The sequence below is a fragment of the Tasmannia lanceolata genome, unplaced genomic scaffold (assembly GCF_043159265.1).
Source record: "Tasmannia lanceolata isolate RefF3 unplaced genomic scaffold, GAP_Taslan_0.1 ptg000023l, whole genome shotgun sequence".
In the NCBI taxonomy this organism is placed as follows: Eukaryota; Viridiplantae; Streptophyta; class Magnoliopsida; order Canellales; family Winteraceae; genus Tasmannia; species Tasmannia lanceolata.
The window spans coordinates 24,497,028-24,510,423 of NW_027518700.1; the positions used below are offsets into that span (position 1 = coordinate 24,497,028).

The window sequence follows — 13,396 nt, forward strand, 5'->3', positions numbered from 1 at the left end:
AGTCCAACACCAATAATCAACAACCAATCCACCACTGACAACAACCAACAATCACTTTCGTATACATCAACATGCGGTTCCGAGACAAACAAAGGGTCAAGAATACCAAACAAACATAGGAAAAATAAAGTAAGACCACCAACTAGCGTCCTAGAACCTAGAACGGAATGAAAGAGAATAAGAAACGAGTTTAAAATATAAAGAAAAAGGGAATTAAGGACTTATTTGAAGAGAACGCAAAGTTAAGAGGTGATAAACATAAGAAGAAAGGAAAATTAATGTGAGAGAGGGGCCTAGCCTCTTTCCCTCTCATTTGTAAAAGTTTTAAAATTGAAATTTTTGGAGAGATTCTCTTTTGAGAGAAATTTGAGATAGTGTTTTGGCTCTTCTCTTTATCCTTCATCTTTACTTAGGATTATGGAATTTGAAGATTGGAGTGCTAATCTTTCTTCCATGTTTTTCATCATTTCTTGTTGAATGCAAGAATCATCCTGCGATTCTGCACTTGATCGAGCTCGTGCATCCCCTCGCTCGTCCCATTGATCAAAGCATTCGACGATTCCGCGCTTGATCGAGCTCGTGTGTCCCCTCGCTCTTGGCGTAGATCAAGATCTATCATTCTATACAAAAAATAAAAAAAAAGGAAAAAAATCAGATCTATTCAATCTCCAAGATCGCTGACGAACGCTTCCAAATCCAAACTGCGTCAATTGGTATCAGGGCTGGATTATAGAAATTTCTTAATTTCTAGTCCTAGGGCAAAAAATTTGTAGAGATCTGATAATTTGATACATTTTACGAAGATAAAAGTCAGATCAATGTTGTTCGTGCATGCACCTGATCGTTGCTGAGTGTGTTGCTAGGAGTTTCTGAATCAAACTCTAATCCAGATATCAATCCTGGTAAGAAGTTTATAGTTCATGGTTTATATTCAAGACATTCAACTGAGATTTTGAAATTGGAAGAAAATTCAAGTCAAAGTTGCTCTTGGCAAGAGCTGCAAGAAACAGAACAAGCACGAACCAGATCTGGACATTTAGTGTGTCTTTGTTTCAGATCTGGTCCGAGGAATTCATCTGATGAATGACCTGAACTGATGCCAAGAGAGCCTCTTCTAGATCTTGAGAAGAACAGTTCAACGATGCTATCTGTTTGAGCTTTTCAGAAATTTGTGTTAGGGGACCCGATCCTCCCATTCTAAGACATCTGAAATGACGTGTATATGAATTTGACCACTGCCTATATATTTGGAAGGATTTATATCCTTTGTGGAATAGAGCTCCGAATTGAATTTGTGGCAAGGATCAAGTTAAATTTTTTTTTGAGAATTCATGACTCGGAACTGGTTATGACGTTCAAGACCTGGAAAATTTGTCAAAAATTTTCCCGATTCCCGATTCCAGATTCCCGATTCCCGATTCCCGATCTTAATTGCAGATTCTCCATTGAAGTTCATTTGGAATGGATCCCTAACCTAGTGCTTATAAAGATATATGTGGATGCTCTTTTTGTCTCCATTCTAATTTGAAAACTCATAATGGAGTGTGCTTGGATCGATTGGAACAATGCTCAGATGCATGGACTTAGAGATTCCTTTTCCGTGGTTTTGCATGTTTGATGTTTGCTGGAAGTTGTGTAAAACATATAAAGTCACATCTCTTCATGTTCAGCTCTGAATGTTACTGTTTTAGTGCTTTGACACTAGCTGGAAACTCTCATTGGAAATGGTAGCATTGTAAGGTCTCTTTTGAGTTTCTAATTTCAATACAATAGCAGTTTGTGACTGAAAGACTTTCCAAAAAGTTCTTCAACATTGGAGTTGGATTCAATATCCTATGGTTTGGTTGCCACAATTTGTTGTTTCCTTTGCTAAAATGGAGTGCCATCGAGTAGTGATTTGTTTGTCTGTGTTGTCATTGAATGATTTGAAATCGGTTTAATCATCCAATTAGATCTACATATTTAGAGAGGATTTAAAATCACCAATTTGCAGTTGCAAAGAAGATTCTGCTGTAGAGACTTTGTCTCACTACTTGATGGCTGAATCAGTGTTGCATGTATGTTGCTTGTGGAAAGGCTCGAGCAAACTATTAGGTTCCTTCATTTTAGCAAGTCTTGGAGATCAATGGATGTGGATATACTCTGTTGAAAGGTGTTCAAATTCAGAAAATTCGTTTTCAGTTTCAGAGTTTGATCTACATAGAATGGTTTAAATGTGGACCAAGTGGCTGAACCTATTATCTTTTGGCAGGTCTTCGATAGGGGTGCAACTCGGGTCGGGTTGAGGCCAACCCTAACCCAACCTGCCTCCAAATCGGGTCGGGTTGAGTCGGGTTGGTTTCGGGTTCATCGAGGGCCGAACAGAAAAATGCACGAAAAAAAACATAATCCTAAGAAAATCATGATAAAATTAGAGGACGTAGGTCGGGTTCGGGTCGGGTTGCCAAGGCCTCAACCCTAACCCAAGCCGAAATTAAATCGAGTTGGCTTTTTCCAACCCTAACCCAATCCAACCTTGGAAAATGCCAACCCAACCCGAGCCAAAATCGGGTTGATTCCGTCGGGTTCGGGTTGAGCCCGACCCAAGTTGCATCCCTAGTCTTCGATTGTAGTGGATTTTGAGATTTTACTCAATATTATGTTTCTTGGAAGCTTTTTGATCCATGTTCAGACATGTTTTAACACATCTCTAAGCATTGTTGCTAGTAATCCATAGTGGGTGTTTAGGATATGAGTACCGTGGGACTAAATTTTATCCAAAATTGAGAAGCTTCCCAAGGCCTTTATCACTCTTAGAGTGATTTTTTTTAAACTCTTCCTTGGCCTGAACAAGGCCACCTCAATTGGTTATAATACTCCTATTATCCATTGCCATAGATTGTTTTTTCTTAGTGGTGTTATGCTTGAAATTTATGAGTGTCAATGCTCAGGGACTTAGTGTGGGTTAGAACACTTGCTGTTACAGAAGAGTATTAAGCTCTAAAAAAACGTCCCTGATCAGCAGCTGAATCGCCTATGCAACTTAGTGTCGAGCATTTAGCAAGTTGATGCCAAAAAACTTGGTCATTGCTTTTGTATGCCAAGGAGTTCAAGAACAAAGATATTGAAATCACACTGATTATTTGAATATAGAACAATGATTGACTGCAGCAATCTACTTTGAGGGCATACTTGATGTTTTCAAACTAGATCAGAGAGTCACAAATGTCTGTTGTCACCTCTCTGCTCATAGTTTCTCATCTTCTTCAAGTTGTTGATGCAAAAGAACTGGTTGCCTCTGAGGTATTTTCTCTGCCTTTTTCGATGACAATACCCAGTTATTGGATCACAAATGTTGCAGTTATGGCTGCTCTAATAGCGCTATAGAGGACTACGGAATGGCAGGGGGATATGATCGCTCAGTTACTACCACTTGTAGAAATCACCCGTGCAGTAATCATCAGTGCAGGAACTGTTGGACAGACCAGTTAAAATTAATTCTGGGTGATTTGAACTCAGTACATGCAGATGCTCAGGACCGCCATGCAGCCGAAAATGCTTCATTTCTGGCTCGGAGTGCCAATGCAAGAGCAGATCGCTATGTACCATGTTGCATAAAGTTCAGTGCTGTCGTCCCAATTCGTGTTGACTGATACAATGTCAAGGGTAGTTCGGTGTGGAATTGAACCAGATCAGTTCAGGATATTAGAATTTTGTCTGCAAGTGGTGTTTCAGCCAAGATGACATCAGGCATTGTCAGCAGGCTTTCGGCTGCTGATAATGGATATGTTTCTTGATGCGGAATGATAAAATTGTTTGCTCCCTTATGTGGCGGAAGGTATGAGCTTGAGGACAAGCTCTTTTTAAGAAGGAGAGTTTGATGCAGGAGCATCTCCTTGATACACATCACTTCCTACATGATCCCTAGTGTAGGTGTCTTTGCATGTTCATATGTGATGTCTTGTTTACACATTTTACTTGATGTCATTGTCCTTAGTGATTTTTTTCTTTTTGTTCCATTAGGGGTACTTTAGGCATCTCATGTTGTATTAAGGGCTGCCTATATAAAGCCTCTTTCCCTCTCATTTGTAGAAGTTTTGAAATTGAAATTTTTGGAGAGATTCTCTTTTGAGAGAAATTTGAGATAGAGTTTTGGCTCTTTTCTTTATCCTTCATCTTTTATCTTAGGATTATGGAATTTGAAGATTAGAGTGCTAATCTTTCTTCCATGTCTTTCATCATTTCTTGTTGAATGCTAGAATCATCTGGCGATTCTGCACTTGATCGAGCTCGTGTTCCACCTTGCTCGTAGCATTGATCAAAGCATTCGACGATTCCGCGCTTGATCGAGCTCGTGTGTCCCCTCGCTTGTGGCATAGATCAAGATCTATCATTCTATACAAAAAAGAAAAAGAAAAAAAAAAGGAAAACAAAATCAGATCTATTCGATCTCCAAGATCATCGACGAACGCTTCCAAATCCAAACTGCGTCAATTGGAGAAGCCAAAAGTGCGCTCTGCCCCTCACGATTTCACTCATGTATTAAAATAATACAAATGACCAATATGCCGTTACGTGGCGTGAATACATTTAACACTTCTAACATGTCCGCCCGATCAACACACGCTTGTTTGTTACCATTTCCATGAAATCTAGGCATTTTCATATTTGTGGCATATCTTGTGATTCATAAATTCATTTCATGTCTATACTATCCATGTTGTCGACTAGATTTAAGATCCATTGTATCACTTCTGGACTGGGGTTCCTTAGCGGATAAGTCCTATCACAACGTGTTGCCATGGTGGGAACTTAGGCTCTAATACTAAATCTGATTCAGGACTGCTATGAGAATGATTAATACTTTGATCCGATACCAATTTGATGCATGATAATCTGTAGAAGAGAGTATGTTTCAAAGTTTAGGCTCATAATTTAGTCGTCTAGGGTGAGAAATAATGTATGAGTGAAGGAAATAGGCCTTGCAAACTATTGGAATCTGAATTTACTGGAAATAATAGATTGTTGTATTAGGGAATAGAGGTGAAAAGGATGAGTTAAAATTAGGGTTTTGGATCCTAAAATATGTGATTAGATTGGAAAAATATTTCTACTAGTTTAGCGTAGGTTCGGAGGGGTGCAGATGTATGTCGGGAAGGTGCAAACACATGTCGAAAAGGTGTAAACGCATGCCGAAAAGGTGCAGTAATTTTTTTTTGTAAGATTAAGGTACGCATGGTTTATGGTGAGATGTAATGGGTAAAATAAAAAGAAAAATTAAGATTTTTAGGTTTTAGGCAAGGGGAAAGAATATTTCGGGTTGTCAACCAGATTGTTCTTATAGAAAAAACCTAGAAAAGAAGGGAGAAAATAGGAACAATATAGATTTCAAGTAATGAAGAAACAAGATACTTATCTCAAGGCATCCCACAAAAGTTTTTCTTAGCATTTTACTAGCTTTGTCATCTCACCAAGAAGAAGATTATACTAGAATTACACTGGCAATCTCGAGGCTTCGCACCAAGGGAACCCTAGGGCCGCAACTTGAAGAACGGACATCACATGCACACAAGATGGAAAAAACTCAAATCTTTATTCATTCCATCATGGCATCCATCCATTAAAAGAAAAGTAGACTGAGGCTTACAATATATAAGATAAAGAAGAGAACTAGGAAGTTCTAAAACCTTAAATAAAAATCCAACACTTTTGGACTAAAATACCCTCTAATTACTTAAAGGCTTGCTTCCCTCTTAAAATTTTCGTAATACGTGTATGGGGCCTATTTAAAGAACTTAAGGGGCCGTTTGGATATGCGGATTTTAGAATCCGGGATTTCTTCAAAATTGTAGCTAAGAGACAAGAGAAGAAGCGGACCATCCGTCGTTTTTGGCTTCTCAGCCATCTTTCCGTCAACAACAGAGTAGCAGATCCTCTCATTTTTCCAGGTTTTAGAAATCTTAGGATGCCGGAGAGATTTTTAAAACCTAAATTTCTCATTTAAAATCCAAGAAACGCTGTTAGGATAGCATACAACAGCTTGATCATGAACCCTCTTTTACACTGTATTCAAACTAAAAACCTGGATTCTAAAATCCGCGTATCCAATCGGCCCCTAAGTGATTTTGATGGGAAAAGACTCTACTACCCATCTGACTTAAAGAGACTTAAATAACAATCTAAAAACCAACTAAAGCTCTTTTAACTTCAACAATGGCCCCATCTTTACTCCGTGATTCTTCATGGCATCTTGGATGATCCCCCATCACCCATCTTGGATGGTCCCCCATCTGCCATCTTCTTAATGTTGTCCAGGAAGTTCCAGTCTACATGGTCGTCGGCTTTCTCCATGTTGATCTTTACATATTACGCGCCAAACCTAAAAAAGAGGGGCCACACGTGAGAGAAGGGGGGGGGGGGGGGGGTGTTACAGTATAACGGATCAAATAACGCCAACTCCAACAGCATAAGCTTTTGGAATAACCGGTAGTTTCACACTAACCATTCCTCCTCAAAGAGCTCTCTATCTTCGATCATCTTTCCGCCCTCCACAAGACAATTTATTGTATTAATTCTTCTTCTAGCATTTTCCTTCCCGGGAAAGAACTTGGAGTTTGTTCTCCTTTTAACCAAGGGCGTCAAGACTTCAGGCTCCAACTTATCTCTCCCCTTCTTAGCATTTCTTCATATTCAATCTTTAACTTCCTTTCCCACATTTATTCCTCCACTAGCCTTGGCCCCTCTTCCTTTCTATCCAATTCCTCAATCTTTTGCATGACGAGCTCCTTTCTGTGCTTCTGCCCTTTGTCATAAGTTTTTTTTTCCATTCCTTTAACTAAGAAACTAGATCTGTCTGTTATCAATGAAGTTTTCACTTATGTAAAAGGAAATGTAGATCTGTATCTGCCAACTAGATTTGAAATCTTCGTAATTTGTGGGGAGGGAAGGAGGAAGTTTGTTGCACGTTTGATTATGTCTGAGGCTCTTATCATTGTCATCAACACTATTTTGGTTCTTTCCATTTTGTGACTATATGATTCCATTACTAGATATTTACAAGCTTGCTAATGAGAGAAAGGAAGAGCAGGGCCTTGAATATGAAGATGAGGATTAAAGATTGTTAGTAAAAGAAAACGAGGTTAAAGAAAGATGGATAAGTTACTTCGATAAGTTGTTTAATAGAGAACCTATAGCGAATTTGGGAGAACTTGATAACGCTTTTGATGATACAAATCAGAGGTTTGTCCGTAAAATTCGAACATCACAGGTAAGAGTAGCTATGAAAAAGATGAAATTAGGTAAGGCTATGGGGCCTGAAGGTATTCCTATTGAAACTTGGAGATGCTTGGATGATGTGGGTTTGGTTTGGTTAACTAGATTATTTAACAATATTTTGAAGTCTAAGAAGATGCCTGATGAGTGGAGGAAAAGAACATTAGTACCTATTTATAAGAATACAGGGGATATCCAGAGTTGCACCAATTACCAAGGAATTAAGCTAATGAGTCACACCATGAAGCTTTGGGAGAGGGTAACTGAGCATAGACTAAGAAAAGAGACTAAGGTGTCAGAGAATTAGTTTGGCTTCATGCAATGACGATCGACTATGGAAGCTATCTTTTTTATTACGAGATTAATGGAGAGATTTAGAGAAATTAAAAAGGACCTTCATATGGTTTTCATTGATTTGGAGAAAGCGTATGATAGGGTTTCCAGGATTGTTATGTGGTGGGTCCTTGAAAGGTAAAAAGTGCCTACTAAATATGTTGATATAATTAAGGATATGTACGATGGAGAAAGCGTATGATAGGGTTTCCAGGATTGTTATGTGGTCGGTCCTTGAAAGGTAAAAAGTGCCTACTAAATATGTTGATATAATTAAGGATATGTACGATGGAGCAGTAAGTAGTGTTAGAACTACGGATGGCACGTCTAGTGAGTTTCCAATTACAATAGGACTGCATCAAGGATCAGCTCTAAGCCCTTACCTTTTTACTCTAGTTATGGATGAACTTACAGAGGGTATCTAGGACGGCTTGCCGTGGTATATGTTATTTGCAGATGACATAGTATTAACTGACGAAACCAAAGCAGGAGTTAATGCTAAGTTAGAGTTATGGAGAACTATTTTGGAATCCAAAGGTTTTAGATTGAGCAGGACTAAGACAGAGTCTATGGAGTGCAACTTTAGTAATGTAAGGAGGTGGGGCGAGGATGTAGTAAAAGTGATTGGACATGAGGTACCTAAGAGGGATATCTTTCGCTATCTTGGTTCAATCCTACAGAAGGATTGAGAGATTGAAGAGAATGTTAACTACAGAATAAGAGCAGGTTGGTTGAAGTGGAAGCATGCTTCAAGAGTTTTGTGCGACCATAAAATACCTACCGAGTTGAAGGCAAAGTTTTATAAGACAGCTGTGAGGCCAGCCATGTTGTACGTCTCAGAATGTTCGGCCACCAAGAATCAGCATGTGCATAAGATAAGTGTAGCGGAGATGCGAATGCGTAGATAGATGTACGGCCACACAAGGTTAGATCGAATTAAAAATGAAGACATCCGTAAAAAGGTGGGGGTGGCACCGATTGAGGAGAAGATGAGAGAGCACCGCTTAAGATGCTTTGGGCATATCCAACGTAGGCCTTTGGATGCTCCAGTGAGAAGAAGTGACTCGTGCCAAGTTGATGGAGTAAAAAGAGGTAGGGGCAGACAAAAAACAACTTGGGTAGAAACAGTGAGGAAAGACTTGACGGCTAGGAACATAACAGAGAACATGACCTTGTATAGGATAGAATGGAAGAAAATGATCCATGTAGACGAACCCAACTAGTGTCAGGATTAGACTTAGTCAATTTGAGCCGGGTAGATCCTTTCACCTTCTTCATGAAAATTTTCTAAAGGATTCATTAGCCGACCCCAACTAGTTTGGGACAAAGGCTTAGTTGAGTTGAGTTGAGTTGTATGATTCCATTACTACTCTGCACTTCTTTTAATCTGCCAGCCAGGTTTGGGATTATATGTTAACTGGTTTCTTCTCAGTTGAGTGTTCTCATCTTATAAGTCAATGCTTGCATTCAGCAGACAATGCCACTTGATGTCTTTGGGTATATATTTCTTGTTCCATAAGTTTTCCTCCTTGTAGAAGTTGCAGATCCAAGGGCTTTTGCATTTTTTCAACAAATTGCTTGCTTTTGCCATATCTTTCATTGATAATACCTCTATGGTACCATCTGACTTCAGAGATTCTGTAGATTTTCTTCCTTGGATGAATATGACTATACTCTTGATCCAATGATTGAATATGAAAAGTTTTCTGTATTTGATTCAGTGTTTTTGTTGATGCTCTCAATTGTGATCATCGGCTTGCTTAGTAATTCTTATCCATTTTGAAGTTCATTAGTGTTAGATTTGACAGGATCACTCCCTTATCCATTTTACTTTAATGAGCATCCCCAGTAGGCTGCTCAAGTTCTTCCCGTAATTAATTTTGATTCTGTTGTTTACTGGAACTGGTTTGAGGTTCCATTTATTTCTTGAATAATAGTTCTGACAACCTTTTTGAACTACCTTTCCTTTTCAATAGATTGATAGTAAGTCACTATACTCTGATTGTTACATTAATAAACATTCTTATATATTTTGTGTGCAGTTAGCAAATCCTCAGTTGGAGCCTGCTTCAAGAGGAAGCTTAGCACCTAGGCAGCCAACCTTGTATTCTGGCTTGAACTCCCCCAACTCTGGCATGCGCAGGCCCTCGTCATCAGGAGGCCCTGGTTCATCTGCATCTCGACCAGCAACACCGACCGGACGGCCCACGTTACCTGCCACATCTAAACCTTCCAGACCCACCACACCTACTTCACAGCCCACGTTACCTGCCACATCTAAACCTTCTAGACCCGCCACACCTACTTCACGGCTCACTTTACCTTCCACATCTAAATCTTCCAGACCCGCCACACCTACTTCACGGGCCACCTTGACTTCTTCATCAAAGCCCGTGGCACCTTCATTAAGATCATCACCACCTTCTGCTAGATCTTCTACGCCAACAACCCGACCCTCTGTACCTCCATCAAAGTCCGCATCAAGGTCCGCCACACCAACAAGACGGCCATCAACCCTGTCTAGTGTACCCAGTTCTGCTCCCCCTGGCCGGTCTTCTTCGGTGACTAAGTCAGCCCCTCCAACATCAAGAAATCCAGTACCATCACGTGGCATTTCTCCTACAGTAAATTCCAGACCATGGAAACCTTCAGAGATGCATGGTTTCTCACCCAAAGCTCCCCCTAATTTAAGAACATCATTGCCCGAAAGGCCAGCATCAGCATCTAGGGGTAGACCCGGAGCGCCTAGTCCTCGATCATCTTCTGTCGGGGCTGTTTCAAATGGCAGACCAAAGCGGCAGTCATGCTCTCCTTCAAGAGGAAGGGCTCCAAATGGTAGCATTCATAACAGTGGAAGCTCTATTCCGGCATCAATCAGGTCACATTCCAATGGTAATGACAGTGTGAGCCCAGTTGTACTCGGAAACAAGATGGTCGAAAGGGTAGTAAACCAGAGAAGATTGGCACCTCCAAAGCAAGATGATCAACGGTCTGCCCATGATTACCGTATTGGAAAACCATCGCCATCTCCAGATAGCACGGGCTTTGGAAGAACTCTATCAAAGAAGTCTATAGATATGGCTCTAAGGCATATGGTATATATATTCCTTCTCTTTCCAAATTCTCACAGAAGTTACAATTTTGAGAGCTCATTCCTTCTTAAGAAACAACTAACAAGCTTATATGGTTTTCCATATTTTGATTCTGGGAATTCTTTTGATCAGGATATCAGGCGGAATGCTCCGGGTAGTTTATGCCCATCAATGACGAACATTCCAACTTCAATTTACAGTGTGAGATCCGGTTCTGTGAGAAGCAGCAGGACAGTTAGTGTTTCGAACTCTCCTATTGCCGCGAGCAGCAATGCCAGTTCTGAGCGGAGTTTTAGTAATAATATACCATCTTTGGATGGCAGCGAAATTGAAAATGACGATCTTGGCAGTGAGAGAGGAGGTCATTCCTCGCCTGCAAACCAGCTTGGGAGGTGACCAATGGCAGGTCTGTTGGCAGATTCTAGCGCACTGCGAAAATAGCTGTGAAATTAACAAGGCAGAAGGGTGGAGACACTCTCTATGCTTCTAAGCTTATGAAGATTTCTTTGATCTTTTTGGGATAGGATGGCAGCGCGAAATTATCTTCATGGCCTTTTGTTGTATTACTAAAAGCGGTGACACGAGTAGTGTTTACCAATACTTTCATTATACCATGATTAATTGTGAATTAGCATCTATACAAGATTGAAATGTTGTTAACTTAGAAGCCTCTCCTCCTTTGTGTTTGTTGGGAACTGGGATCCAACATTTTGATTTTTTTTTGGAGTCCATCCGAAGCTGAAATCACAATATAGTTATTTCTTCTCTGCTGAGTTCTGCACAGTAAAAACTGTAAAACTCAAGGGTGCTATATGGAGAAAATGATATTTCACACTCTAACACTAATTTCCCTTCAGACGATCGTGATCGTGCGGTTGGTAGAGTTGGTAGAGTTCCGCCGTTAATTTCCTTCACTCACAGAAGAAGGTGAAAGATCCCGGAGATCTAGTTCCGAGAGATCTCAGCTATCCTCTAGTTAGAAATCAATGTTACAAAAGAAAGCTAAGATTGAAAAGAAACTGGCAATGTAAATCTTTTTACCGGTCGGAGCACATTTGGAGAAGGTGGTGCTGAAACGAAAGGAGCTTACACCGGAGAAAGCTTTTCTTCCACCTCTAGAATTCTGGAGAACATTTACGTTCTCTTTCCCTGTATGAGCAAGAGAGTCCTCTTTCTAAAGAGGATCATACATACTAGCCTGGTATAAGGCCTACGTGTCTCTTCCGTACTGGTTCGGAAGTTAACAACACTATTTACGGTGTACACGTTAGTTGAAGCCCAATGTCTTAATCACATGATCGTGAGATCCAATCTGTAACAACTTTAGCTAACGTGGCGAGTGAGATCGTGGAGTCCGTTATCAAGAGAAAGTGAGAGGTGATTTATTAAGGACTGTTTGATGGTCTTGTAATACGTCGGTTATTTTGGTTAAAACCGATAAATGAACAGCCCTACCATATTCTAGCCATGAAAGCCCCTAAAATTGGTGTGAACATAGAACCCAAAATCCACATCAAATGGGTGAAAAGCTCCCCCATAAGCCCAAAATCTGCATGAATATAACATCCAAAACCCTATACAACTGCTTCAACATAAAACACCAAACCTCCAAAATCTGGCCATGAAAACCCCCAAAATCGGCATGAAGATGAAACCCCAAACCCAAATTAAATCAATCCAAAACTCCCTAAAACAATGCAGAAAAAAAAAATGCAAGAAAGCAAAGAATAGGAAAAAATCAATCAATAAAGAAATCGTTGAGTTTCTTACAGTGATTCGGCGTGCGGAGGAAAAAGGGAAGAAAACATGGTGGAGCTTGGGGATTTCTCTTTTGCAACGAAGATTCACGGTAAAGGAGGAGGTTTTGCAGGAAAATAACACCGAACATAACATTATCGTCTTCAATCGCCGGAGAAAAGAGAAGGTTTCGCCGGTGAAGGGCAGAGTTTCACTCGTCGTCACTCGTTCAGCGTTCGATTCGAGTAGGTAAAATTTAGGGTTTGAGTGAAATAGGTAATAAGAGATAGTAAAGTAAGCTGGGAGCATTTCAGTCCTTAAAATCTTTTTTTTTTTTTTTTTTTTTTTGTGAAATACCATTTAGACGAGTTTTTAAAAAAGTGGCATTTGTACGTTATAATTTCAAGACTCGAACATGCAACAATAATTCACCCAAGAAACTATACGAAGGAATGTTAACCCCTTCCGGCAAGATCGCTATGCGCAGCGGAATAAAAATCGCATAGAACTTCAAATTTTTTCTTTTCGATCTTGCAATTGCCCAAGATCCTAGAGTCTAGATTAGTTAATTATATTAATTAAATATAAAGAAATACCTTTTTGAAGAAGAAATCAAGGAACTGCGCTGCTTGATCTATTCGTCAAACTGTTGCGATCGTTCTAAACGCCGTGAACCCCGCAAGTTGAACCGATGGATTCTTTTTCTTTGCCCGGACTATTGTGGATGTGAATAACTCTTGTTCACCTCTTTAAGGTTTGATCTAATCAGTACCTTCGTTGTAGATAATAGAGAAATTGATTAGAAGCCTTTCTCTTTGAAACTATTTCAATTGGAAGAGAGATAGTGAGAGAGAGAGATGTAAAATAATTTTTACAAAGAAGGGAAAGCAAGAGAAAACAAATTTTAGAGTAATCCACACTCAAATTTCGTTCAACCCTCTCTCATATATAGAAAATAGAGTTTTGGTTTGATAAATCATTGT

General features: G+C 39.8%; 1 protein-coding gene across 2 annotated transcripts in view; it reads left to right on the plus strand.

The window, feature by feature from the left end:
* LOC143856215 (uncharacterized) overlaps positions 1-11,350 on the plus strand; it is a 30,195-nt gene extending 18,845 nt beyond the window's left edge. The window contains exons 4-6 of one of the 2 annotated variants that reach the window (XM_077366360.1): positions 9,627-9,713; positions 9,756-10,679; positions 10,809-11,350. In XM_077366360.1, coding sequence (XP_077222475.1) covers positions 9,627-9,713; positions 9,756-10,679; positions 10,809-11,072 — 1,275 coding nt within the window. In that variant the 3' untranslated portion in view covers positions 11,073-11,350. Of the gene's footprint in view, positions 1-9,626; positions 10,680-10,808 lie in introns of both variants that reach the window. The other variant, XM_077366359.1, reaches the window with a different exon arrangement.
* Positions 11,351-13,396: the final 2,046 nt, after the last annotated feature.